General features: G+C 50.2%; 1 protein-coding gene across 7 annotated transcripts; it reads left to right on the forward strand.

The window, feature by feature from the left end:
- Positions 1-207: 207 nt before the first annotated feature.
- LOC123110574 (ankyrin-3) lies at positions 208-27,832 on the forward strand. Of its 7 annotated transcripts, XM_044531142.1 has the most exons (7): positions 263-497; positions 624-739; positions 837-896; positions 2,855-3,216; positions 5,436-5,709; positions 21,166-21,698; positions 27,120-27,832. In XM_044531142.1, the coding sequence occupies exons 4-7, from the start codon at positions 2,860-2,862 to the stop codon at positions 27,708-27,710; spliced, it is 1,755 nt and encodes a 584-aa protein (XP_044387077.1). In that variant the 5' UTR covers positions 263-497; positions 624-739; positions 837-896; positions 2,855-2,859; the 3' UTR covers positions 27,711-27,832. The 7 variants fall into 7 exon arrangements, with proteins under 7 accessions (XP_044387103.1, XP_044387077.1, XP_044387099.1 ...); XM_044531164.1 differs by lacking the exon at positions 2,855-3,216; XM_044531136.1 differs by lacking the exon at positions 624-739.
- The last annotated feature ends 47 nt before the right edge of the window (positions 27,833-27,879 follow it).

A 27,879-nucleotide genomic window follows, 5' to 3' on the forward strand; every position in this document is an offset into this window, starting at 1 on the left:
TATGATGTCAGATTTTTAAGCATGACAGATTTTTTTAACATCATTTAAGCATGAAAACTTAATATGTCATTCCGGACGTCAGACTTGGCATATACTTAAATAGAAAAATCTTAACATTTCGGAAAGAAAAAGTACGCGCGAAAAAAGGTAAAAGAAAAAGAAGAAAACTGTGTTGGAGGGACCCCCGGCCCATGTCGGGGGGCGCTGCAGGCGAGGGTTTCCGACGCTCATGGCTGCGCGTATCGTCCACGGTCCACCCCGCCGCTTCCTGTCTCTCGCTCGGAGTACTCGCTCTCGAGCACACACACACACACACAAAAAAAACCCTCAGAATGGCGAAGGTACAGGAAACCCTAGTAGCGCTGGCCGCCGGCGTCTCCACCCCGCTGCAGGTAGTGCGGAGGGACGCATGCGACGACGGTGGCCGGCGGCTCCCTCACCTTGCGCTCTCGATCCACGCACCATGCGAGGGATCTCATGACATTCGTCAGGCACAGGTGTAGTAATTTGGTCACTAACTCGAACCAAGACATGAATAGATTGCAGCTATTTTCCTCTTGGTATTTGCCAAATATGGAGTTTCAACTTATGGAGTACATGTTTATTTCCTTCTTCACTGCCAGGGAGATGTCAAATTAGGCACCTCACAGCTTATATGTCGATGTGTTCAGACTGAATATGTACCACATGCCTTTTTAGTTCCCCCCTGCTTAGTTGCTACGTCGGTGTTAAAAAAACTGTATGCTCTGTAAACCTATGATTTCCGTCGAAATTGAGATTTTGGGTGGAATTGCAGCGAATTTATACCTGACACTGTTTGTGTCGGTTCTTTTCAGGTCATATCTGTCTCTTTCTAAAAAGACATGGGAGTTCTGTTTCTTACTCGAGAAAAGACGGTAAACTAGAAAACCATTAGCAGCATGCTTCATTTAGTTGTATATATGGTCCAAAAAACACAGATCTGTTATTTGCTTCGGTTTTGGTCATTTTTATCTCAAGTGGGACATGAACATTGATATTTTGTTTCTACCTTCTTTGATTCACGTCTGCCTTTGCCTGAGGTCATACAACAATGTACAAGCAGTGTCCATGGTTCTTAACATCATTGCTTCATATCCATACCCTTGCTTGCAATGGTGTCTTCATAGCTGGCCATCGAACATAGAAACACTAGCATCCTAGGCTTAAAAAATTTAGCTCTGCCAATAAGCATCCAATTTTGATATACAAAAAAGGTACAATGTTTTTGCTGAGTTTGGGATCTGTTTGTCCCTTCTTTATAAAATAGTTTAGATACTTAAAATATTTCAGTAATTGCTTGCGAGCTACTCTAGTAGTCAAGCGCAGTTCTTTTAAGATGGAAAATAACCAATGATGAATTTAAAAGCACGGAACCTACCCAGCCTGGCTGGCAGGAATCAAACATGGTCATCAGCCGACAGAGATCCATGGCTAGGCCATGTTACCATTGACGAGTGCATTCTGTTTCACAATGTTTAAGAAATGCTTTGGTGAATGGTGATAAGTAGTGAAGTACCATGAGTATGGAAAAGAAATTTACCCTTATTTCATACAAAAAACGTCAAAACGAAAAGGCATGAGCCTATATTAGAACAACAATATCTTTAGGTCATCTAAACAGAAGTTAAAACATCAGTCTTAAAAATGTAAAAGCACTAGTGTACAAAAAAGTAAAAGCATCCATTTAAAAAGATGTAAAATACTAAAGTACCATCAGGCTAGGACACAAGTAAAGCATAAGCATCAACTTGCTCCCAACACAAGAAAGGAATATATCATAAGGGCTCTGGTACATATTTATGCACCCCTACTGCTTCTCTTCTACACGTCCATCATAAATACAAGCCTGTTTCCACCATCGCATCTTCCGTCCAAACTTGTTCATTATCTGGTACAAGGTTAAATTAAGCAGCCACAGTTTATTGTGTCCCAAATGCAAGGTTGGTGTGATTCTGTGTCCCTTATGTTCTTCTCGTCTTTCATGTTACCAGTAGCTTCTAGCTTCTACCTTCTTTGATCATGCTGGGAAAATATATTATTAGTTTTGGACAGTATCAGGAGCATACATAATTTGCTACAGTTTTGGTTGTTTCATGTTAGGTTTGGAATTGTTTGCATAAATTACAGAGGTAGTTGAATTAGGAACTTTGACGTTATCATATTGGGCTCTAGGCATATTGAAGCATAGGGTGCTGTACCAATTTTCATCACAGTCGATGCTACAATGCTATTCTTTGCCCCGCTGCCTTGCTAATAGTGTTGGTCCTTTTCATTAGCTACATCATTTGAGTTACGCTTCTGAGATCCTTTACACCTATGGAAGTACCAACTAGAAATCTGTAGCCAACAGGTGCATACCTTGGCAGATAATAAGATATGCTGTTTCGGTCTTAGCCGTCGTTCTGATTTGCAAATATCTGGTGCTTTGGTTTTGTTTAGACAATTATCTCCCAAGCAACCTTATTGAATGTCGACTCTTGCTATTTTGTGGTGGATATTTCGCTCTTACTCATGTGTTTTTATGAGAAATAATTCTTAATAACCGCACTATATTAATACTACAATGAGTGGCTAGTTCCTATCCAAAAGGGAACCTATGCTTGGTATAAATTTTTGTAGTTGTTCATGATCCAGTTAGGTTGCTAGGGTTACGTTAGCTGGGGGTTCTGAGGTTGTGCTTGCTCTTGGTTTATCATTTTAGGTAAGATGAATTGGATAGAGTGTGTTTTGTTTACGTTTTTCTATTAATACAAAAATAAAGCAGGATTTCACTTCGCACAGAAAGAAACAAAAGGAAAGTGTAATTTGATTCTGATTGCCTTCTTCAATGCAGTTCTCATGGACCCAGTGTTTTGGAAAGCAGCAGAAAATCTCATGGATCCAGTGTTTAGGAAAGCAGCAGATAAAGGAAATATAGTTAGCCTACAAGAGCTTGTCGCCGTCAAACCCAACACAATTTACTCGACGACAAAGGCTGAGAAAAACACAGCACTTCACATCGCAGCGTCAGAAGGCCACACTTTGTTTGTCCATCATTTCCTCCTCCTTGTAGGCACAAATATGGAGCTCATGGTCAGTCAAAACAATGATGACGATACGCCACTGCACCTGGCGGTGAGAGCGGGCCATCTAGAAGTGGTCGAGCACCTGATTCTATATTTGACGTGGGCAAGGGGAATCGATGCCAACTTAAAGGTTCTCAACTGACTAGCATTATGCATTCTATTTGAGTTCAGTACATTGTTTTTCTTTTGAAACAAGATGCAAAGTTTGCCTCAATCTATTAATTAAGCTGAATGTTTTCACAACTAGTTAGAGAGCATTTAGGCGAAAACAAAGATTACAAAACACACCCACGATCTAGCTACTTTAGGCCTAAGGCCACTCCAGCAGACATACGCATGACAGTACAAAAAAACACACACACTGTTGAGAACATCCAAACAACGAAACCACACACAAACATCATCATCATTGGCATACAACTTGGTGACTCCAACTTCGTCACTGACAACCACCAATGCACTGATGAACACGATCACTGCAGAGTACGAAGACGAAGATGCATCTCAAATTTCTGTGACTTGCTTCATACAAGAGCGAAGCACCAAACAAGCCTTGTGTCAGCCAAGTGCACCTCACTTTGCAACAACAAGAGTATACTGCTACCAGTACCGCACGACATGTGTCATCATCGCTGCCATTGTGGCCCTCCACGGCACAACAACTCCACCTTTGTCGTATCGAGACCAATGCATGAGAATACCCAACCAATCGAGATGTCGAAAGACCAGCTCCAGTCTTTCACTGCACACTGCCACACTGTTCATCTCCAGGTATAGTCGTCATTGTTGTGCAAGTCACGACCATGACTGAACACCCTACATACATCACTTGTCATTAGGTGTCTCTGTCAGCAACCGTGCTCTTGCAATGTTTAACTCTGACTGTACCATGCAAGGCTCGTCACCACAGCCACCGCCAATGATAGATCTGCACACCTGGTAGAATGGGTTTGCTATTGACTGCCATGCCAGTCTTGACGTTGCTGCGGGGAGCTCAGATGTGGAACACCGCCGGTGGATCCAAAGAAGCTCCTCGATGCTGCGGCCCTGCAGGATTCACACTCTATGAGCAGATCCACGTGTTATGCCCAATACTTATCCAATTAGGGTATAAGATATTTAAGTAAGGGATAAGATCCTGATACTTAAGAAAGATAGGGTTAGTTACTTGAGATCTGAGTTGTTGTGATAGTATATCTTCTCTATCTCTATACCTTTTTTGCGTAAAAATTAAGTATGTTCCTTTTCCTGCCGGCAGAGACCTTCATCCAACCTTCCATATTTATTTTGAGCATCATTCCTCGATAACCACCTTAATTATCCCACCTTTTATTGACTTAGTACCAAATAAACCTATGTTTTTTTGGTAAGCCAATAAGTGATTACAAAATAAAATCCTAAAAATATATTTAGGTACTTAAATCACGGGCAGGATTTGATAACATTTATTTACACAATCACATTAATATGGGCAGTTAAATCACAGGCCAACATACTAGAATATTTATTCCCGTGGCAACGCACATGTAATTATCTATGAAGACTAGAAGGGAGGACCAAAAGCAATGAATCAAGAGTTTATTTTGTATTTCTTATATTTTAGCCTAGCTATCTAGGAATGATCCGAGATCATTTCACTGGCTAGCATCCCGTTGTGGTATTCCTGGCGCATAGCAGCACCCCAGAGGAGAGGCACCACAATCGCCCAACCCATTGGGTTCGCTACACAAGGGCATCCTTCTCGTTGGAGGGTGCCAACACTGCCAGCCCTGCCAGCCCCTCTGGCAAGATCTCGAGCTACCACAAACGAGCTCCCACCTTCAGAGCAACAAATAGAACCACATATCACCTTTGGGGCATGACACCAGTTTATATATTTTTAATTTGGCATCAACATCTAAAACAGTACAGGTGTCGGATGCAAGTTTGGGATTTTTTTGCATCAGCATTTTGCATACATTGTAGATGTTGAGCTTGTCTAGGTTAAAAACTCGGCGTACGCATTGCAGTTAAATGTGGTTAAAAACTTGGTTCTAGTTAGTAAATTTATCCAAACTTTGTACTAGAACATAAAGCATTCCTATCCGGATATAGACAAAGTTCATTGGCACACCACCATTCAATTTACTACCGAACCAATCCTAATCTTGCCTTTGGCACAATTTTTCCTTTGAATTCAAGCGTTTGCATTGTATCTAGCTGCAATGAAAAATATGTGCAATTAATTGATACATTCAAATCACTATTGAATCAAGCATAATCTTGCACCTGGAATTTTTTTTCTTCTGAATTTAAGTTGTCCTGGTAAGCAGGTCAGTGTTCAAATGGTAATGTACTACATGCGTGCAGGAGCCTACCACAATGTTAAATGGTAAAGGAAATACACCGATGCATGATGCACTGTCTCATCGACAATTGGACATTGCACTAAAGCTTTTGGAGGTCAACCCAAGATGTGCAAATGCATTGAACGAGGAAATGCAGTCACCGCTTTACATTGCTGCTAGGGAAGGCTATCTCCATGTTGTCAAGAAGATTGCCGACCAGTTGTTGGCAGTCTCTATCTCAACTATTGGCACTCGTATGACTGCTCTACACCAGGCTGTGTTGGCTGATGACATCGGTAAGCATATTTAAAAAACGTATCTGTTCCCAATTAAAACATTTTATTTTCCCTAGTAATTAACACCCCAAATCATATAAATTGCCATGTTTCGCACTTGCCACATTAGAATGCATGACAAAATCATAAAGGTTTTGTTCTCGATTAGCAACAAGTTAGCTTTTTGGGGGGGAGGGGGGGGGTCATTGTCGGAGTGTCAACTCATGACATCAGGGATCACAAATATCCTGTTTATTAATTTGGCTAGGGGCTAAATGCTTAGTTCTTCTTTGGAATGTGAAATGAAAACTGTCACAGAGAGTTTATACAGGTTCAGGCCGCGCTGAGGCGTAATACCCTACTTCCTGTTTGTGGTTGGTTGATGCTGGCAATATGGTGAAAGTTACATATGCTCGGACGAGCTGCGGGTATGCTCGGGGGAGCTTTGAGTATCCTCTGGAGAACTGTTGGGTATACTCGGGATTTTCGGAGTGGTCTATGCTACGCTCCCGAGTATCCTTCTGCTGCTACCTTATGCTTCCTACTCTTGATTGAGCTACATTGTTCCTTGTGTGATTCTTGTCTCCGGTTCCTATTCTCCCTCTGGATGGCCGCGGTCTTCCCCTTGTAAAGGGCTAGGGGGCACCATAGTGGCCATCTTACATTTGTGTGAACATGCGTGGGTCGAAGCCCACGTGGTCTCTTTGACTAATTGAGTTGATGTCATGCAGCTTAGCGCCTACCTGGCGCAAGCACCAGGCATACGAGTGCCTTCTGCCATCATTTGTTCTCCATGGGCCCCTCTTGCCAGTGTCCCAATAATCGCACGCTCCCTACGAGTTAAAAGGGTTATCTTGCGATGTCGTAGGTCCTAGTTGATATGTCACACATCTTATCGCTCGGGAGAGCGCTCCCTTTGCCAGGTGTTATTATTTACCGCCTATCAACCGTAGTCTTGCGACGGGCTACGGGATTGTCGCTTCATTAAATGCGCCGTCGGAGGCAGCGAGCACGACACATCCTTGCCGTGCTGGTTAGGTAAGGATACCGCTAGATCATCACTGATGGCGTCTCACTTCTCAAAATGTAGGATTATTTAAAGATACCATTATTTCCACTGAAGTTGGTGAGCCCATCTGACACATTTTCGCTGAAGATGCCTATTGATTACCTAGCCTGATTGTTGCTGGTCTTGATACCCCGACGCACCCTCAGCCGGTCCACGTGGCATGCTCGGGGTACCCGGATTCTCATGATACCGACAGTAACCCCCGACCCTTTCATCTACTTGGTGACCTTTTGGGCAAGGAGGTACCTGCTAATGGGGAGGGCCTAATCAGTACTGGGCCCGCGTGCGGAAGCAATCCCGTGGAGGCGCCAATGCTGATGAGACTCGAGGAGGCGCCTTGGTTTTTGCGCGATTGATGGTATTGACGTGTGCGCGACGAGCTTGGGAAAGGGGGACACACACCCTCCTTCAAGGAGCCTCCAACACTCCGCCCTCAAGCTATAAATGGGGCACACGAGGATGAAGGGTTTTTCATCGTCCCTACATACCCGTGCTCGGCGAGGAGTCCTAGACCAAGAAAATGGTCGCTCGCCACCCGGACGCCTGACACACTTCTTTCTTCGCCTCCCACTACTCATCTCCAGCTCCGTTGTCTCAACCACTGGTGTTTCTGGGCCACATCGTCTCCACGTCGGTGGTGAGCGTGCCCCTCCTCGCCACCCGCCAGTCTCCTTCCCGCGTTGTGCTCTGCCTAGACGCTGAGGGGCCGCACTCCCTCGGAGCTGCAACCTTTGGTTATGCCGTCCTCTTGGTGCCAATGGCACCTGGGGAGCTTCTCTCGCTTTGTTTGACGACTCTTGGGGAGGCAAGGGTGGCACGGACGACTCTTTTAGGAAAGCCTCGATCTCGGTAGTCCAAGATGCCTCTTGAATGACAAGAACCTGTTGCCCATTGGGTGGAGTTTTTTGGACCGTCGATAAACGTGGCCCTTGAGGTTCCCTTCTTGAAACAGGATGTGCTTCTTCGCATGGGTCGACAATGGGACTGGATGGCTTCATTAGCTTTTCTCCAAAGACCCCGACGGCAACAGACCTCCGCTGTAAGGCCAGCCGGGATAATCATCGGCGAGCATGTTGAGCCCACGTTTCACATGCTCAAATTGCAAACAGGTGAACCGTCGCTCCATCTTTTGGACCTCAGTGAGGTATGGCGCCATCTGGGGATCGAGGCTCTGATACTCTTTGTTCACCTACTTGATGACTAGCTAGGAGTCTCCTCTCACAACGAGGTGCTGGATCCCAAGGGCCGTCGCTGCTCGGAGACCTGTGAGCAATCCCTTGTACTCTGACATGTTCGAGCCATTGTTGAAGAGGAGTTGCACGACATAATGAAGCTCATCGCCAGCCGGGAAGATGAGGAGGGCTCGAGCCCCCGCACCCTTGAGCGAGAACGACCCGTCGAAGTACAAGATCCACTCCTTGGGGTTCCCCTAAGCCGTGGCGGCGAATTATCCCTCCTCTAGGGGCACATGGGCCCATTATGCCACGAAGTCAAGCAAGGCTCAGCTCTTGATGACTTGAGTGATCACGAATTGAAGGTCGAACTCAGCGAGCTCAACGGCCCATTCGGCAATTTGTCACATTGCTTCTCTGTTGTTGATGATGGGGCTTTTAGGGGAAACAAAGTAACCACTGCAATGTCATGGTGAAGGTGCAATCGTGCCCTTAATCATATTTTGACGTTGACGACAATATACATATAGGGGACTAATTATGTTTGCTAAGTCTATACACAGGAGATTAGTCTCTTTGGCATCATTGTGCAGGAATCATTGACCTATCAATTTATATATGACTCAAGCTTGGTGATAACGAGAAAAGAAGCGTAGCATTTTTCAGTTAGTCTTGAGTTATAGGGATCCCGCTCTATTAAGAGGGGATCAAAGGGTCCGTTGAAGATTTGCTCAAGTCAACATCTTTTCATGGCCATCCTACACTTAATGACATACACAACCCTAAAAATAACTTAGCCAAAATCCTACCTTCAAAATGACCTACCTCTATGTTAACAACCGGATCATCCGGGCATTGCGCGGACCATCCAGATAGTGTCTCGGGTATCTGGCTAGAGTGGCAGAAGACACTCGTATGTAGGCTCTGGGGTTGGATCATCCAGATACATGCCCGGATCTTCCGGTTGTTGCCCGGATGCTCTGCCCAGACGTCGTTGCGGAGAGTGTCGCGTCCGAGCTGGCCCGGATGTTCCGGACTCTGTGCCGAATGTTCGGCCAGCCCGTGTTCCCCATGCGATTGTTTTGCAATGCCGGATGTTCCAGGCCCCTTCCAGGATGTTCGGGCTGTAAGCTTGTTGCTCAACCTTTGACCCAACCAGACTGTCTAGATATCTACTCGGGTCATTTGTGCGTTCCCCGGATCGTTCGGGTTCCTATTCAGACGTCTGGGTACTTGAAATACATAGCTCAAATGACTCTTTTCAGTGGAGCTATACATACCCTTCTCCCACTCCGGGATAGGGTTGACCACTACACTTATATTCATTTGCAAGCCACAAGTGCCCCCTCTCACCCCCTTCCACACTCAATCTTAGATCCCGGGAAGATTTGTGAGAGTTCTTGAGAGAAAATCCACCAAGTGATGGATCCACCCCCTCTTTCGACCAAAAGCAAATCGTGATTTGAGCAAGTCTTGAGCATTTACCCCTTGATCTTGTACTGTTCGAGGTTGTAGACTCCTGGTGGTAGGAGTTCTTCGGAGAGGAATCAGCTGTTGTGATTAACCTCGAAAAGTTTGTGAAGATTTGGAGGCCGCCTCAAGGTCTACCACTAGTGGTTGAGAATCGCCTTCGTGGTGATATCTCAAGGAGAATAGGGTGAGTCTTCGTGGTAACACCCGGCCCTCCAACGGTGACTAGCTTCCCTCCAAGGAAGTGAACGCCGGGATACATCCTTGTCTCTGGAGTTTTGGTTATCGCTAACCCTAACTCCTTACTTGTGGTTATTTGTCTCCTTTTTTGTTTGAACACATTTGTCTCCTTGTCTTTACATAATATCATATTGTGCTTGCTTGTCTCTCTACTAGTTATTGTTGAGTAATTTGCTAGCACTAGAATTACCTTTACAATGTGTTAGGTTCACTTTCATATTCCGCATATTTGCCTAAAATTGCCAAGTAATAATTTAAAATTGTAATTGTACCTATTCACCCCTTTCTAGGTCCATCTTGATCCTTTCACATGGGACCGAAAATAATGTCGCAGCTTCCTTGAGGCGATCAAAACCGCATAAATCTTCTTCTACGGCTGCAGATATTGTGTCCCGGCGCCGTGTAATACTTCACTGATAAAGTACACAGGGCGCTAGACCCGACGTTTCCGCACTCAGCCCGGTCCTCATGCTCGGGACCCGACGATGGCTCACCCCGGGGATGTACTCTTCCTCTCTTTCCCCATGAGCATCGCGTTGAGCACTTGTGGTGTAGCTGAAAGACACAACAACAATGGTTCCCTGGGCTTAGGGGCCACTAAGACCGATGGCAAGGTGAGATACTGCTTGCTTCCTCACGTGCTCGGCTTTAGGCATCCACCGGAAGGGTCCTGACCGCTTGAGGAGTCAGGTGCTAGACATCCTTGAGCCGCGCCGGGTTCACCTCGATTCTGCGATTTGACACCAGGAATCCGGGGTGCTTTCTGGACGGCACTCGAAAACACATTTTTGGGGATTGAGCTTCATGCGCATTCGGTGCAGATTGTCCAAAGTTTATGCTAGGTCATCCAGGAGGGTTGACTTGTCTCTGGTTTCCACGACGAGATCATTGATGTCCACCGCGATCTTCCGGCTCACTTGCGAGCCTAATGCGAAGCGCATTGCTCACTCGTAAGTGGGGCCGGCGTTTTCAGGCCGAAGGGCATGCATATGTAGTAGAAAGTTCCGATAGGCGTTATGAATGTTGTCTTCTCTTCATCTTCTTCCGCCATGCGGATCTGGTGATACCCCAAATATGTGTCCAGAAAGCACAACAAGTCGCACCTCGCGGTCTAGTCGACAATCTAATCTATGGAAGGGTGGAGGTAAGGATCTTTGGGGTACGCCTTATTGAGGCTACTTATGTCGATGCACATTCGCATCTTCCCACTAGCCTTGGGAACCATTACCGAGTTGGCATTCCAGTTAGGGTGGATCACTTTCCTGATGAAATCGACTTTCTTAAGCCGTTCCACTTCTTCTCTGATGAATTCCTGCCACTCGGGCGCTTGGCGGCACACCTTCTGTTTCATAGGCCGTGCATCGGGGTACACAGATAATTGGTGCTCGATCACCTCCCTGGGAACACCGGGCATGTCCAACGGCTGCCAAGAAAACATGTCGGTGTTAGCCCCGCAGGAAGGTGACGAGCACACTTTCCTATATGGGATCGAGCTGTCCACTGATCTTGATGGTCTGGTCGGGGTTGTCCCCAAGCTGAAAAGACTTGGTCAGGACAACGTCGCTGGTGAAGACTTTTGTCTTCCTTGCGGTGGGCAGCAAGCATTCTAGTTGATCGGTACTAACGGCGGCGGGGGGCAGTGGTTGCCAAGAACATCTTCTCTGCACAGATCACATCACCCGGGAGGTCCACTTACACATAGATTGACACAGAGATTGGTCCTTGGGGTCCGGGCATCTTGATGGTCATGTATGCACAATGAGATGTGATCATGAACTTAGCAAGCGCTTGACGTCCCATAATACCTTTGTACGGTAGGTCAAAATTTGCAACATTGAAGTCAACATACTTGGTGGGGTAGTTGCTTGGTGCGTCGAAAGTGACTGGGGTTACCCCCAGGAAGGGTTGCGTTCGGCACATCGCTTCGGTGGGAATCTGCATCTTCTTGTGGATCTGTGGGGATAGAACGTTCAGTCCAGCGCCCCCATCTACCAGTATCTTGGAGGCTTCGATGTTGCAAATCATGGGCGAGACCACCAGCGGAAGGCGTCCCACCGATGATGTGCTCCTCGAATGGTCGGAGTAGTCGAAGCGACACCTCTGACCATCTGAGTGTTCTCTTGACTCCCATGCTAGGGGCGATGGTGTTCACCTCGTGCTTTATCAACTTGAATTGGCGATGCGACATGTGTAGGGACGCACTGCCATGGATGCAAGCCAAGTCTCGGGCCTCCTGGAAACCATGATTGTGGTTTCGCTCCTCAATGCCGTTGTCCTCGCTGTGGCTGTGAGGTTCTTGTCCTGGGCGCCCAACGGGCCGTGGTTACCACCACGATTGCCGCGAACACCACCACAGTTACTCCAGACTTCACCTCAAGTTGTTATACCCTTCGCCTCGGCCCTTCGATTCCCGTCATGGTTTCCTTGGTATCCAGGGTTATCGCATAACCTCCGCGGTTACCGTGGTCATCATAGGGTCGTCTTCAGCGTCCCTCATTGACGTTCTGCACCTCCTGGCACTTGCAAGGTCGTACAGATCCGTCCAGTGTATCTTGCACCACTTTCGGGTATTTGCCTAGGGGGTACTCTTCGCCTTCCCACTCACCTTGGTGGGTGGACGGGCAGGTTCAAGAGCCTTGGGTTCTGCGACCAGGACCGCTTCTGTCCTCCGCTTCTTATCTATCTTAGTATGGCGTGAGGTCCCGGCGCCACTACCACCCTTTGCGCGAGCCATTCCCGCTCTTCAGCTGCGTTGGCACACTTATCTGGCAAGGCAAATAATTCGGCGGTGGTTTGGATGGTCTTGGTACCCATTTTCTCCCGCATCTTCTCTTGCATGCGCCTACCCGTAAGGCGATCATGACGGCCCATGGGGTACTCCTTGGTATGGTGACCCGCACCTTGCTAAAGCGCTCGATGTACTCGCGTAGGGTTTCCCCTAATCGCTTAACGACAACGTGGAGATCGCCTTCGACCCCCGACGTTCGTAGGTTGCCCTGGAAGTCGGCTACGAACTGGTCGCGCAATTCCTGCCATGAGCCAATGAGGGCATATTGCAGGTTCATGAGCCATGACCTGGCTGGTCCGTTTAGTGCCAAAGGGAACCGGTTGGCCATTACAATCTCCGCCCCTTCCCCCGGCGGCATGGACAGCTGTGGTGTAGAGCTAGAGAAATTCCACCGTATCCTGAGCCCCATCGTAAACTTGCGGGAACTCAGGTTGGAACTTCGGGGGCAATGCCATGTGGCGCAGCTCGAGGGTGAATGTGTGGCACCCCGTGGTATAAGGAGCGGCAATGCTGATGATGGGGAGGCGCAGACCCGCTCCACCCTTGGTGCCTAAGGAATCTGGACTTCGTCGGCGCCAAGGGCGCTGGGCTCTACCAGTTGAGGCTTGCTTGTGATAGGGACGTCCTTCCTTCCACTATCTAAGTTGAAGTGTGCAGGCAATCTTCTAGGCTGCGCCCGAAAGTTCGCGGAGGCGTCGTCCCTCGGGTCAGCGGGTGAGCCTAGGGCTCCTCTAGCTGATCATGGGGCCGATGTGGCAACATGACCGTGACAGTAGGGCTCCTGCCTGGATGCAGAGCGTGCACCGCTGGCCACCGACCACTCACAAGTGATGTCCAGAGATGTCCACCATGTTAACTACTTACCTGAGCCAAGATCCCAGCAGGGGCTGCACTTCTACTGGCGTTGGAGGGTGGAGGAGGAGAGCGTGCGCCGCCTGAAGTGCGATCGTCAGGCTAGTCTCAAAACTACGCTGGTGGCACACCTGCCCGTGGCCACCGCGTGAAAGGTGGCCCGCTGGTTGCGTTGGAGCTTTAGACGGGACGTCCCCCGCCACACTCCCCCGTGAGTGGGTGTGAGACGGCTCCGAGGAAAGCGGTTTTTGTTCACCCGCCATGATCACCGAAGGTGGTGATATAATGGTACGGAGAAGAAACAAGCCTTAGGCCCTTACCTGGCGTGCAAGATGTCGGAGAGTCAACTCATGACATCATGGTTCAAAGATACCCTGTTTATTAGTTTGGCTTGGTGCTAAACGCTTAGTTCTTCTTTGGAATGTGAAACGAAAAATGACACAGAGTTTATACAGGTTCAGGCCGCGCTGATGCGCAGTACCCTACGTCCTGTTTGTGGTTGGTTGATGCTGGCAATATGGTGAAAGTTACATATGCTCGGACGAGCTGCGGGTATGCTCGAGGGAGCTTTGTGTATGCTGGGGAGAGCTGCTTGCTATGCTCGGGTTTTGGGGGGTGGTCTAGGCTATGCTCCCGAGCATCCTTCTGCTTGCTACCTTATGCTTCCTACTCTTGATTGAGCTACACTTGCTCATTGTTCCTTGTGTGATTTTTGCCTCTGGTTCCTACTCTCCCTCTTTGGTGGCCGCGGTCCTCCCCTTATATAGGGCTAGGGGGCAACAATGGCCATCTTACAGTCGTGTGAACAAGTGTCCAATGCGTGGGTTGAAGCCCACGTTGTCTTTTTTACTAATTGAGCCGATGTCAGGAAGCTTATCGCTCGCTTGGCGTAGGCACCAGGCACTCGAGTGGCTTCTGCCATCATTAGTTTCCTATGGGCCCCTCTTGCCAGCATCCCAAAAACCGCCTGCTCCCAGCGAGTCAAAAGGGTTATCCTGCAATGTCAAAAGTTCCAGTTGATGTGTCACACATCTTATCGCTCGGGAGAGCGCTCCCTCCGTCAGGCCGTATTGTTTACCGCATATCAACCGTAGGCCTGCGGCGGTCCACGATATGTACTGCCACTTCATTAAATGCCCTGTCGGAGGTAGCATGCATCCTTGCCGTGCTGGGTGGGCAAGGATACCGCGGGATCGTCACTGATGACGTCTCACTTCTCAAAACGCATGATTCTTTGAAGATTACATTATTTTCGCCGAAGCTAGTGTGCTCGTCCTACACATTTTCGCTAAAGATGCCTATTGATCTCCCAGCCTAATTGTTGTTGGTCTTGATACCCGGACACGCCCTCAGCTGCTCCACCTGGCATGCTTGGGATACCCTGATTCTCATGATTCCGACAATCATTAATGCACATATGTTTCTATGTCCTTCCTATTCAAGCCTTACCGATTTAGATTTTCTTTGTAAATATTCATAAAGGTTCTCAAATACGAATGACAATAGCTTTGTAGTATGAAAAGTTGTAGTAGATGTTAGTACATAAAAACAAAACTACATAAAAAGATAGCCAAAAAAGGACTTGGTCCTCTCGTTGCCACCTCGGAGGCGACTCGAGGGCGAAAACCTAGCCCGCCGCCACCCTCTCCCCCTCCTTTCTCCCGTCCCGCCACCGCCAGAGGTGCTCCAGGGCAAGCTCTTGTGGCGCCAATGATGTTGGCTGCAAGGGTCCAACGCTCCGCCTCACATGGAGGGATTCAGAAGCCGGGAAAAAAACATCGACAGGAGGAGATGGTGTCCTTCAACTGTGGTTGTAGCCCCGCTACGGTCGAGCAGGCGACAATATGGATGTGGATGTTGGTCTTGGCGTGGGGGTCGCCCTGTTAGCCTTTTCTCCAAGAGAATAGCCTCCGCGTCCCATGCTGCTTGTCCCTCTACTAGATCCTGATCCTGGAGCTCTTTGTTAGAGCAAATCAATCAGCTTCTTGCTGTATGTACGCGATCTGCACAAGAACTCACGAGAGGAAAAACTATTGAATAGGGGTTTACAAAGAGTTCACGTCCAACACGGCACACGTAATTGCCCAACATGTCGTGACCCTGATAAGCAGGTTTGAACTCTCCTATCTCCTTATCTGATCGATTCCTAGACGCACACGATACTTCCGAAACTGTTTTATACTTCGACAGTTCGGTTACAACCAGACTCCTAACACAATGTGCTTACTCCTAACATTTACCCCCCTAAGCATGTTGTGTCATCATTTCACAGCTACTACTCCAATTCTCTTCCTCATCTCCAATAATTTCTGTTTTCCAAGAGAATTAGTCAAGATGTCAGCTAGCTGATCTTCAGTGCATACATGATCGATTTCTACCTTTCCTTCCTCCACACAGTCCCTTATGTAATGATACCTTGTATCTATATGCTTGCTTCTATCATGATGAACAAGGTTCTTGCACAAGGAAATTGCAGATTTGTTGTCGATCTTCAATAGCACCTTCCCCGGTTCTTGGTCTAGGAGATCACCAAGTAGTCGTCCAAGCCAAACTCCGTGACACGCCGCTGTCGCTGCTGCTATATTCGGCCTCACAAGAAGAAAGAGCTACAACCTTCTATTTCTGTGAGAGCCAACCGGCCAAGTTCGGTCCAAGGAAAAATGCAACGCCGGTTGTGCTCTTCCGATCGTCCACGTCTCCCGCCATGTCACTATCACTGTAACCATGGAGCTGCTCATCTTTTGCACCTTTCTTCTTGACATAGCTACACTCAAAATTGAGTGTTCCTTTCACAGAGCGCAATATGTGTTTTACTGCAGCCAGATGTTCAGATGTTGGGGCCTCCATAAAGCGACTCACGATGCCCACTAGATGTGCCAAATCTGGCCTTGTATGTATGAGGTACCGTAAACTTCCCACAATACTACGATACTTTGTTGAGTCAACTTCAGGAGCTTCACTTCTCTTACTCAGCTTGAGATGAACTTCCATAGGAGTTTGAGCAAAATTGCAATCTGTCATGCCGCTGGTCTCTAGGATCTTTCTCGCGTATGCCTCCTGACATAGCGTTATACTCCCTGGTTTTTTATGCACTTCTATGCCTAGATAGTAGCTCAATAAACCCAGGTTAGACATCTTAAATAAGTCCTTCATCTGCTGTTTGAACCTGTTTGTATCAGCTAGCTTCAGTTCGATCATATCTTCACCGCCGCCCAACCCGTCTCTCCCGCTGCCGGTCACCTTGTCGCCTCCGGCAACCACCACGACCGTCGCCCCGCTCCTGCCCGCGCCGGGCTCCTCCATCGCGCCCGCCCCCGCCGTCCTCACCCCGGAGGTGTCCGGGGCGCTGCGGGACCTAACCCAGTCGGTCCAGGAGATTTGCCTGTTCTTGGCCGGTCCTACGGGCCGCACCCGGCCGCGCCGCCCATTGCCGCCACCGCGCCGCCGTGGCTGCCGTGGCTGCCGCCGCACCAGGCGGCCTCCGCCGGGCCGCTGCAGCTGCCATCCACCGCCACCACCGCCCTGCCCTGGCTGTAGTGGCAGCCGCCGCTCCTGGCGGCCTCCGCCGCGCCCGGCGCGACACTGCAGCAGCCGCTGCAGCTGCAGCAGCCACCGCCGGTCAGCTCCGCCATCCAGTATGGGATGCCCTACAACGGGACTGCGACAACCTCGTTCCCATCAGCGCCGCCGCTGTCCCAGGACGTCCACATACAGCAGATCAAGTCCCCGCCGTCGCCGTCACCGCTTCCGTATTGGATCGCTACTGCCATGTGTTGGCGGCGGTGAGGCTGCAGGCTGCTGCGTGCGGCCTCCTCGCGCGTCGGCGTGTGCGGGAGATGTGTGGTCTACAGCTGCGCGCCGTTTCCCCCACGGGCGGCGGGCATTGCTGTTTTCCCCGCGGGCAGCGACCTCAAAGTCTGCGACATCGGCGGTTGGGGGGGGGGGGCGCACCCCTCCTCGCCATACTCCATCGCAAGCCCTCCACTCTTCTCTGTGCGGTGCAGACCAACAGCCGTCCAGCGGGGAGAAGACATGGTGTCAACGACAGGAGCGCACCGCGTAGCACCACTGCATTCCGCCGCCAGCCGCCGCGAGGGCGTCTCTGCTGGTCGCTCTTGCGATCACTTCCAGGTGGCCATACACATGCACTCCTTTTGTACAGATGGTGTCCATGGGATCTAGGTGGCTGTACACGTGCCGGTCCGACGTGCGGATGGTGTCCACTTTTTGTTAAGGGGTCCAAAATAAAGCGTCCCAGTCCATTTCAGGTTGAGAGTAATAAAACAAGCCGAGATGTAAAAGGCTTGTTTTTAGGTGTTAGGTTTGTGTTGCGTCGAGTCATGGTTATAGGTTGGCTAGGCTGCAGCTCGAGGACAAGCTGCATGTCCAGGTGGGGTGTAGTGTTAGAGTACGTAATGGGCCTGGGCTGGCAGTATAGCTCGTTAGTCTTAGGGTTAATTAGAGATAAGGGTCGCTTGCTTAGGGGTAAAGTAAGCCTTGCTTGGGAGTCAAGTAAACCTCTATATAAAGAGAGGAGATGTATCAATCTAATCAAGCTAGAATTAAGAAGGAAATCCCTTCCCTCTTGCCCGGCCGTGGGCAGAAAGGCCCCCGGCCGACCCTTTCGCGCCCTCCTTCTAGCAGCCACATAACGGAGGGTGGAGGAGTCAAGGCACTTGACCTTGACACAGACCTCCTCCTCCTTGCGGAGAGAGAGCTCGTCCACCACCACCACCTTGCCCAGGAGCTTGGACATACTGCGGATCACCTTCTCAGAACGAGCATGTCGGGGAGGCCAGCGATGAGGATCCAAGCAGTATCCAGCACGGCCACAGCCTTGGTGTCCATCAGGGGCTTAGAGATGTTGACGACGAGCTTGTTGAGGGCGAGGGTGATGTCGTCGCTACGGGTGCAGAGGCCCAGGCTAAGGGCGTCAGGGAAGACCACTGTGAAGGAGCTGTCCGAGGTCGGAGTCACCTGCCAGTCCCAGACACGGCGACAGAGGTGGTTGAACTCGGCGTCAATCATCTCCGGAGAGGCGACCCCCGCCCCAACAATGGTCACGACCGCAAGGAGTGACGAAGATGGGGGAGGGACGTCCTCGACCTTGATGTGGAAGAAGCCGAGACCCTCAATGCCGTGGCCGTACATCATGAGCTCCTCCGACATTGGCCCGAGTCCTTGCAGAGGGCCGCGGGGTGGCCCGAGTCCTTGCAGAGGTAGCACATCGGCGGGTTGGGGCACTCAACCTGGTAGTGACTGGCAATGCCACAGTTGAAGCACGGCGGGGGATCGCGGGGGGCCCCGAAAACGGCCGCGGCCGAGGATGCGGGAGTCGGGGCCGCGGGGTTGAGCGGGCGACCGGGGCCCTTCCGCTTCTTCTTGGCACCTTGGCGACCCCGAGCCCCGACGCCCCCATTGTCGGGAGGCAAGCTTGGTTGGTTGCGCGTGGGGGGGGGGAGGCTGGTAGGCGCGCAGAGGAGCCGCCTCGGCGCTAACGGGGAGAGGCCGGGAGGGCAACGTCGAGCGCCCGCGGCGGCGCACGGGCGAAGGGGAACGGGGGCGGTCGCGGCGACCCTCCCACGCGGGAGAGCGCGGGTCCACATCCCGCGCCGGGGAGCTCCGGCCATCCCCGCGCGCCGTTCAGAGCAGAGCGGAGAGCGGCGCGAATCGGGCGGAGGAGAGCGCCGGGAGTCGCGGGCGGGGAGCGCCGGGCGTCGCGCGCCGGGGATCGCCGGGGCTCCCGGGAGGTCAGCTGGCGGCGGAGGTCAGCCTCCCAGCGATGGCCGTCCGGCGAGGCGCGAGAGGCCGCGCGGGCCTCCTCGAGGGGGCGCTTGGGGCGCCCGGTGCCATCTCCCCAGTCCCGAGTAATGGGGAGGGGCGAGGGGCCGCGGCGGGAGGCGGGGACGGGGGGGGGGGGCGACGGGGGCGGGAGGAGGGAGCAGGAGGAGGCGGTTGACGAGCGGGGGCGGGGGGGAGGCGGCTGGTGGGGAAACCCTCTCGGGAGCCAAATCCTCCCCCAGGCGGGGCTGGGGTGGGCCGAGTCCAGCACTGGGCCCCTAATGGGCTGGGGCGGCCCAGCCGGCCCAGACAGCCTAGGTGGGCCAGATAGCCGGGGCGGGGAGGGGAGCAGGCCCACACCAGGCCTCAGGCGTAGGATCGGGCGGCCCAGCCCAGGGACGGGCACCACGCGCCCGGCTAGGGCATCCACAGCCGCCGCCGGCGCGGGCGAGGCGGCCAACGGCCGGCGAGGGAGGCGAGGCGAGGCAGGGCGCCGGGGAGACGGCGAGCAGCGCAGCCTGGAGGAGCCGAAGAATGCGATGAAGGGTCGGAAGGGGGAGCGCCTGGAGATCACGCGGGAGCCGACGATCCCCGACGGCGGCGGCGGCGCGGCCGGCCGGGCCGAGGCGAGCCGGCCGGAGGGGCACCACGACGAGCGTGCGGGGTCAAAATCGGCCCGCCCGGCGACACCCCAGCCAGCGGATTGGCGGCGACGGCGGGCAACCCCGGGACCCAAGGCCGGGCCTTTCCCCCCATCGCCCAGCGGAGCACGCGGCAGCCGGCGGAGAGGCCTCGTCCGCGCCCGGGCAGCCGAACTCCCACCCCCGGGAGTAAGGCCGCCGACAAAGCGGGACGGCGGCGGGCGCGCCGGGCGGGCAGAGGCACCCGGTCGCGGCACTCCACCGGCCGGCCGGCGGCGCGGTCGGCGTCCTCAGCCAAATCCGCCCAGACCACCCTACCCGGGGGTCCAGGGGACGGCAAGGAGGGGGGAGGCGGGGAGAGGGGGGCGGCGGGGCCATCAGCGGCTGGGGCCGGGAGGGCGGGCGGCGCCGGCGGGAGCAGGGCGGGCGCGTCGCCTCGCGGGGCGGAGCCGGAGTCGCCAGAGCCCGTGCCTTCCATATGCTTGTAATATGGCGGTGTGATGCTCTGGCGAAGCCTCTTCCGTGCTCCTTTGGTAGCCTGTTGAGATGTTTCCACCCCTCTCTAGGTGGGTCATGCCTGATCTGGCTTGCTCGGTGGAGGGTGTAGTGTGGAGGTTTTGATGCGGCAGATGCTTTTCTTCTACATCTGCTTGGTGTGTTGGCGTGTCTGGTGGTGCATTTTGTCTGTAGTTTTCGTTGCTTAGTCGACCGTGGGGCTTCATGCCCTTTGCATTTGGTTTTCGCCTGGGTTTTCCTAGTTAACTAGGCACCTCTTTTCGTTTTATGAATAGGCAGAGCTCATGTCGAGTTTCCTAAGTTTTTTTCCCTGGAAGCAGAACAGGTATGAGCTTCATTGTGATTTTGCGACCCATCTGGAGTTGGTCCTTGTTGGCTATCACCGGTGAGGGAGAAGGGAGGGCAGTACCACTTATCTCTTCTCTCCTATTTATTTTAAAAGAACCTAAGGTTCTGTCGTCCATTCCTCTTTCGTCCAACCTTGGTATCTTTCCACTATCTTTCTCGTTTTTATTCTTTTCCTCCCATCTTGGGGTTTTCCCACCGTTTTTTCCTAAAAACCACCTCAACTGGCCGACATCTTATTTACTTACCAAATAAAATTATGTTTTCCTTGGTAAGTCAATAAATGCTTAACAGACATATGTGTACCAAATAAATCATAATTGTTCACACAATCAAACAAATATGGCAGTTAAATCATAGGCTACTATAATATTTATATCCTGTTGCAACGTATGGGCAATCATCTAATTACTCTTAATTTTCTGAGCATTGTGTGCAGTATTGATCATACTGACATGCCCAATGCACACCCATGACTGCATGACAAAAAGACAGGAAGGCGAGAGTAACATGTTTAACTACATCGATAATGTTCTATGTACAGTTTTTATTCTTCAATGCATAGTTGAATAATGAAGGTCTACTCTGCTTATTGCACATCAGGGGCGCTGGAGATCTTGTTGGACAGGTATGAGGAGCTTGTGGAGTTGACAGATTTATTAGGGAACAATGCTCTGCACTACGCTGCACAGCACAACAACGCACGCATAGTATCCATTTTGCTCAACAAATACTCCAATCTAGCCTACAAGCAGAATGACGAGAAGCATACTCCTCTACACACAGCTGCTTACTATGGCTCGGCAGAGGCTGCTAAAGAGCTATTAAAGCAGTTTCCTGATGCCATTGAGATGGTGGATAATACAAGGCAAAGTGCCCTCCATATAGCCGCCAGAAATGACAAGGTGGACGTGCTTGAATTGCTTCTCAAGTATGTGCTGCCGGAGGAGATTGTGAACCAACAGGATAGGGACGGTAACACACCGCTGCATCATGCCGCCAAGCTCCTGAATAGACAATCAACAATGTTACTACTCAATGATCGGAGAGTCAAACCGTGGCTGCTTAACCAAGATGAAGATACAGCGTTTGCCCTTTCTTGTAGAGCAGGAATATTTGAGATGAACGTCGATGAGGTAAATTCCGCAACAGCTATTTTTTTACTGTACAAAATACCCTTTCTTGTACAACATGAGTTTTTTTAGATGAACTTCGATGAGGTAAATAACTGCAGGTTATACAGTACAAAATAGTGTCTGTGTTACATGTTCTGTAAAATTAGGTTGTAATGAACAATAGATGACTCACATTTCGACCACTTCAAAATATGAAGTAAGGTTTACTGAAGCATCATGTGAAGTAGCGAAATGAAAAGCTGAATGTCTAATTTGCATACAAAGTACATGGGTATATATCATGTGAAATTGGACATCTTTTAAAAAAAACGAAAATATCATTCGAAAAGCATTTGCAGAAGTAAGAATAAAATAAAATAAATGCATTAGGGAAGAGTGTTGTGTACATCCGTGCAAATTTCTAAAGATCTGATATAATTTGTGAGATAAAAAAAGGATAAATCAACTATGAATAGTATAAACAGTAAAAGTTAGTCTTGATACTATTCAGTCGTCTTGTATTTTTATAAGTAATCATATTAAAGTTGAAAATTTTCATGCATGTGCAATACACTCTATCCCCATGGTACATGTATTTTGAGATTTTTCAATAACTATCATGTGCTTTTCAAAGTAATTCTCAAAATATTTGTACTTTGAGGGTAGAGCGTTTTGTCATTTCCTCTGCTCAGGTTGTTGGACCAACCATGGTCGGATCTGCGTCTTGGATGCGTCGGGAATGACAAAACACTCTACCCTCAAAGTACAACCTGAGCATAGGAAATGACAAAATGTTGTACCCTCAAACCATGGTTGGCCAATCTAGAGCGCTCAGCGCGACTTTGAATAATAGGCCAATTGGCAGCCCACCCTCCCTATACCAGGACCTCACATGTCTTCCTCCACCTTGGTGTCTCCTGGCATTGTGGCGCCGCCATCAGGATCAACGGCGATGGTGGGCAGTGTCATTGAGCCGCCTGCCGTCGAGAATAGGAGGCCATCCCTGTTATCTGTTCGCCGCACACTTGTGGGGGTAACCGGTGCTGCCGTGACTTCTGTCCACCTGTCGATGAGTCACGCCTCCCCTCAATTCGACATTGTATAATGTTGCGGGAGTCACAGGCTGTTTGCTTGGAACGCCTTCGAGCTATGCTTCAGGTCACAACCCCTCCTACGCCAATTGGTGCTAGGCTCATTGCTGGGGCCTCTCCCATTATTGTGGTCACGTGGCGCTACCAGAGACAAGCCCCGAAACACCACAGTGAACTAAAGACGAGAGACAAGAACCACATAAATGGCCAAGACGATGATGCCACTGCTGAAAAGAGCTAGCAGATGCGGCAATATGGGCCGCAAGACTGTTGGCGGTGGCATCAGAGGGAAGACGAATCTAGTCAAGCTCCCAGAGACCATCATGGCGCGCGCGTGTGTGTGTGTGTGTGTGTGTGTGTGGTGTGTGTGCGGGGGGGGGGGGGGGGGGCACCAAGCAGAGTGTTTGTGCGGCGATCCTGAACAGAACATGAATCGAAGTCGAGATTGACCCTGCAACTAGAGTCGAGAATCTGACTACCTGAAAAGAGCTGCATGCTAAGTCGAGGAACATGAGCAACAGAGGGAACAATAAAAGGAAGATGTGCCAAGAGTGCCTTGACTAGCAACAGGGAGGGGAGTACCATCAGCAGTAAGAACATGAACAAGAGACTCGACATATTGAACGGAGGTCAAAGTGGAAGAATCAGAAGTCATATGAAAAGATGCTCCGGTATAAAATATCCATGGAGATGTACCTGAATGAGGAGCAGAACGTGCAAATCTTGTCGGTGCAGAATCCCAAGCATCAAGTTGGCAGCTGAGTTGTGCAATCTCATGCGTAGACATAGACACAACGGAAGTGGTCGAGGTAGAATACTCGTTGACGAAGAGCGGACGCCACCACCCATGGAAGCCACGTGTAGAGTCAACGGAGAGCAACAAGTTGACATAGAGCGGCATGTGAAAGCCACCGTGGAGTCGACGTAGAGTGACACCACCACGTACGGATGCCGCCAGAGTCGATGTAGGGCGGCCATCATCACATGTGGAACCCATCAAATGAGTTGATGTAGGGCGGCCATAACCGCGTGCATAAGCCGCTAGAGGAGTCGATGTAGAGCAGCCACAACCGCGGGCGGAAGCCGCGAGAGGAGTCGACGAAGAACGACCACAACCGTGGGCGGAAGCCACGAGAGGAGTCGACATAGAGGCACTACCGCACACGGAGCCGCAAGAGCATTTGCGGAAGTCGCCTAAGGGGAAGACGACACATAAGGATGAGCACCAAGCATGGAGGAAAGGCACGTATGGGAGACAGGGTCAGTGTAGGAAACAACACCGAAAACACCGAAAATACCGTCAAAATTCTCCAAGGAGCGGGCGAGAGACACCAAGGCAGATGATTTTGAATTTTTTTTCTTTTAGCAACTGCATAACTAACAAGTCAGTCGTCAAGGCAGTTTATTTTAGCAAAGATAGCTATGCTTTATTGATTGCAGGTAATGTTCACAAGAATAACATCAACATCATGCGGTGTGCCTAACCACAAATGTCTACACTGAGGGAGACACCATACCTAGCTAACGTATGTGCTTAACATTTGAAGCCCAAAATTCATGACAAAAATTACAAATCGAAAAAAGTCTAGAAGTTTCGCTGATCTCCCGAATAATGTCAGCATAGTTTCCTCCTGCCTTGTCATGGATATGGTTGCCAACTTGTTTGCAGTCCGACACGATATGAAGATAATTCATCCCCAAGTCCTGCGCTAGAGCAAGGGCCTCTGCACGCGAGGGCTTCAAGTGAAGTTGGATCAACAAGTCCTTGAATAACAAGGACCGACGAAAGCAGGAAGGTACCATCCCGATCCCGACAGATTGTAGCAGCAGAGCCCAGGTTGTGATCGATCGAGACCACGACGTCCACATTTATTTTGACGAAGCCCTCAGGTGGTGGAATCCACCGAAGTCCTCAAGGCAGGTAGCCGTACGAAGCAGACCAATCAGCCTAATAGCACGGGGGTCCACCAGCAGAAGGGACCAACGGCCAGTCTATGCAGGCACGGAGCACGGGCCGGCAGTAGAGAGGAAAGGCCAGCTGTGGCCTGGACGATGAGGCAAGCGTTGACCTGCAGGCCCTGGCTTATCTGGATCGAGAGCAGGATCAGATCAATGCAAAGGAAGCAGCGGCAGCACAACAATGGCTCACCAGATCGATCAGATCAGGAGCTAGGAACTTCCAGATTTTGCTTTATCTATAAAGCAGGACGAAATCCGATTTTGAGAGGAACCTCCAGATCGATTAGATCGAGTGCAGTGCAGCCTGACGGGCAGATGAATCAGAGCGAGATGGCAGGCGGATCGGAATGGGACGAGGATCCTCTGCCGTTCGGTCACTCACAGGTGGGCCCATCGGGAAAAGGCCCACATGGCAGCAGGCTGGCAGATCGAACGTATCAGGGAGGGGAGCAGCAAGCGGGGGCGTGGAGGAGATTTCGATCGATTGGGCCGAGACGTGGAGATCCAGACGAAAACTCGACCGGGAGGGACAGTTGTGGCGGAAAAAAATCGCTAAGCCTGGGCTCATGATACCATGTTATATGATGCAACTTAGTATTATTGGGAGGCCAAAGTCATCATCTGTACAAGTACAGGTGGGAGGCCAAAGGCCAAAATATAGGAAGTCAAAGGGAATCATAAATATAACTCTTAACAGAAAACGCCTCGCTTCCCGGTTTATCATTGTCCGTTGTTGGGTCTTTGTTGATGTCAGAGGCTAGGTCGGTTGGGCTGCTCTTGCCTGGGTAACTACTTGCCCGCTTTGCTACCCCTCGGTCCAGTTTAGACACCTGTAACTGCAGCAACAACGGTGGCCGCCTTGGACCCTCGGAGAATTCCTTGTTGCAATCGCAGCCAAGGCTTGTACTGACATGCTACTACAGGCACAGCCGATCTGCTTTTTGAAGATGGATTTTCAAGTTGGCCTTGGTTCGTTGATCATTGGATAACCGGGTGGACTGAATGGCGAGCAATGAGCTCGTCATAACCACATGTGCATGTTGGGGCTGATCAGAGGCGACGAGACGCCTTCGTAGGAGCCATTGCGGCCTATCACAGGCCGCCGAGACACCTCTCAATGATGGCATGACCGAGACAATCGGTGCCCTATGGGTCGTCTCTTGGCAATTCGGACTGTTAAGTGGTCGCCTCATCCAGGCTTGACCTCCCCTTCCCCTCCTCGGGTGTCAAGACGTTGTGATGTCTCACGAAACTAGGATGGTGGGGTGGAACGCCCGCTGGCCCTATGTCAGCATGTCCACCTTTTGGGTGATGTCTAAGACATGCGGCTCTTGACGGAGCCCGACACGTTGATATGGACCGTTGGTGCTCAGTGCTCCATGAAGACTTGCTGCAACACCCTCTTCCTAAAGGACCACACTAGGTAGCGTATATTAGTTTTGCGGTGTGCTGCCCCGCCCCCCTTTCTCATGCATGAAGGCATAAATACAAAACATGACATCAGAAAAAAAATCCCTAGATTCAAATTTTAAGAATCTTCATCTCTTAAATCGTTAACCTGATTGACGATCTACTTTCATCGTTAGTTTCCTCACAGTGGGGTCTTCGGAACTAGATCCATGTCAGCAGCATGCTTTGACAAAAAAAAATCGTTGGTACTTGCCAGATTATTGTCACATACTTGCCTAAGTTATTAGCTACTTAGTTATCAGATTAGGTTAACTTAGTTGTCAGATCTCTGGACGTTGATATACAACACTAAAAAAGCCTTGCTTCGTGCTGCTTATGTTAGATATAATGTATCTTCGTACTTATTGTGAACACTTGAATACTCACTTTCTAGTTATGTATAACATTGGAGTGTCCAAAAACATACGAAACTATTGCCCAATAACTATATACGATCACCGTGACAACTGTTCATAGTTATGATAACTACGGTGACATAATCTGGCAACTGATGGCGATGAAGAAAAAATCATTGAAACATGTCAATATAGGATCTTGTTTTGGAGCCCTCATTGAGACAAATACAGTGGTGAAGACGGATCACTAATCAGATTAACAATATAGGTCTCTCTCCCTCTCTCAAAAAAAAGATTAACAATATAGGATAACTCATTTCAAAAAAATTGAAAAGGTGATTGATGTGATGACATCAGCATTAGGTGGGAGATTCCTGCATGCAGGCATGCGCGCTATTTCTATAAGGGGAAAATTCCATTGGGAGGTAGAAGCACAGGAAGATACCCGCACACCCGTATGCTACGTAGATATTCCCTTAATTAAAATACATTATCTACGGCATGTATACATATATCCCTACACACAACTATGTGAGTGAGAGATTGCATATCACTGATGCTGAAGCTGTTATGTTAATGTCATGTAGATGGACTTGTGGAAGGAACTGAAGAAGCATGAGTCCAGAAGGCACAACCAGCAGGTATTGACAGAGCAACAGTTTCGACCACTGTGGTACTGGGGAAGAAGGACATACATGGTTAGCAGTGTGGTCATTAATGTTTTCGTGGCTGCCATGATGAGCATGGCCACCTTTGCAGTCACACTCGCCGTGCCTGGAGGGTACAGCCAACAGTCAGGCACCGCCATTGTTGGACACCATCTGGCCTTTAAGATATTCGCGGTCGGCAACACCATCTCAATGTGTGGCTCCACCTCCACTGTTCTTGTACTCTGCTACTTGTCGTGGAAGTATCATGGCCAGGTACTCACTAGATTGATTTGGGCCAATATGCTGATTGTCCTCTCCGTTCTAACAGCGATCGTCTCAATGTTGACTGCCGTATACCTCACCATCGCGCCAGTGTCGCGGTTTCTTGCCTACGTGGTGATTGCCATTGGTGCCAGCGCTCCTTTCTTGGCGTGCCTGATACTGCGGAAGAGCCTGACTAGAAAGTCCCTGTTTACACGGTGGATCGGCATGAAACTGGTACCTCAAGGGGAGACGGGTCACACGTGAAACAAGATGCTCCCGGGGTACTTTTTAGTTCTTGTTTGATTGATGGACGTTGGAATACTGGATACAGTACACACTTCTAAATTTGCTGTGGAACAAGAGGGTGTGATTTGGGTGATGAGATATGTACTTCTGAGCTCTTTGTTGTACTTTATCACGATCACGACGATGC

Source organism: Triticum aestivum, chromosome 1B (assembly GCF_018294505.1).
Source record: "Triticum aestivum cultivar Chinese Spring chromosome 1B, IWGSC CS RefSeq v2.1, whole genome shotgun sequence".
NCBI classification, from domain to species: Eukaryota; Viridiplantae; Streptophyta; class Magnoliopsida; order Poales; family Poaceae; genus Triticum; species Triticum aestivum.

Coding starts and splice junctions, on each gene's coding strand:
- LOC123110574 (XM_044531131.1), top strand. Junction 5,710..21,165: donor TGTGTTGGCTGATGACATCG/GTAAGCATATTT, acceptor ATTGCACATCAG/GGGCGCTGGAGATCTTGTTG. Junction 21,699..27,119: donor TTGAGATGAACGTCGATGAG/GTAAATTCCGCA, acceptor AATGTCATGTAG/ATGGACTTGTGGAAGGAACT.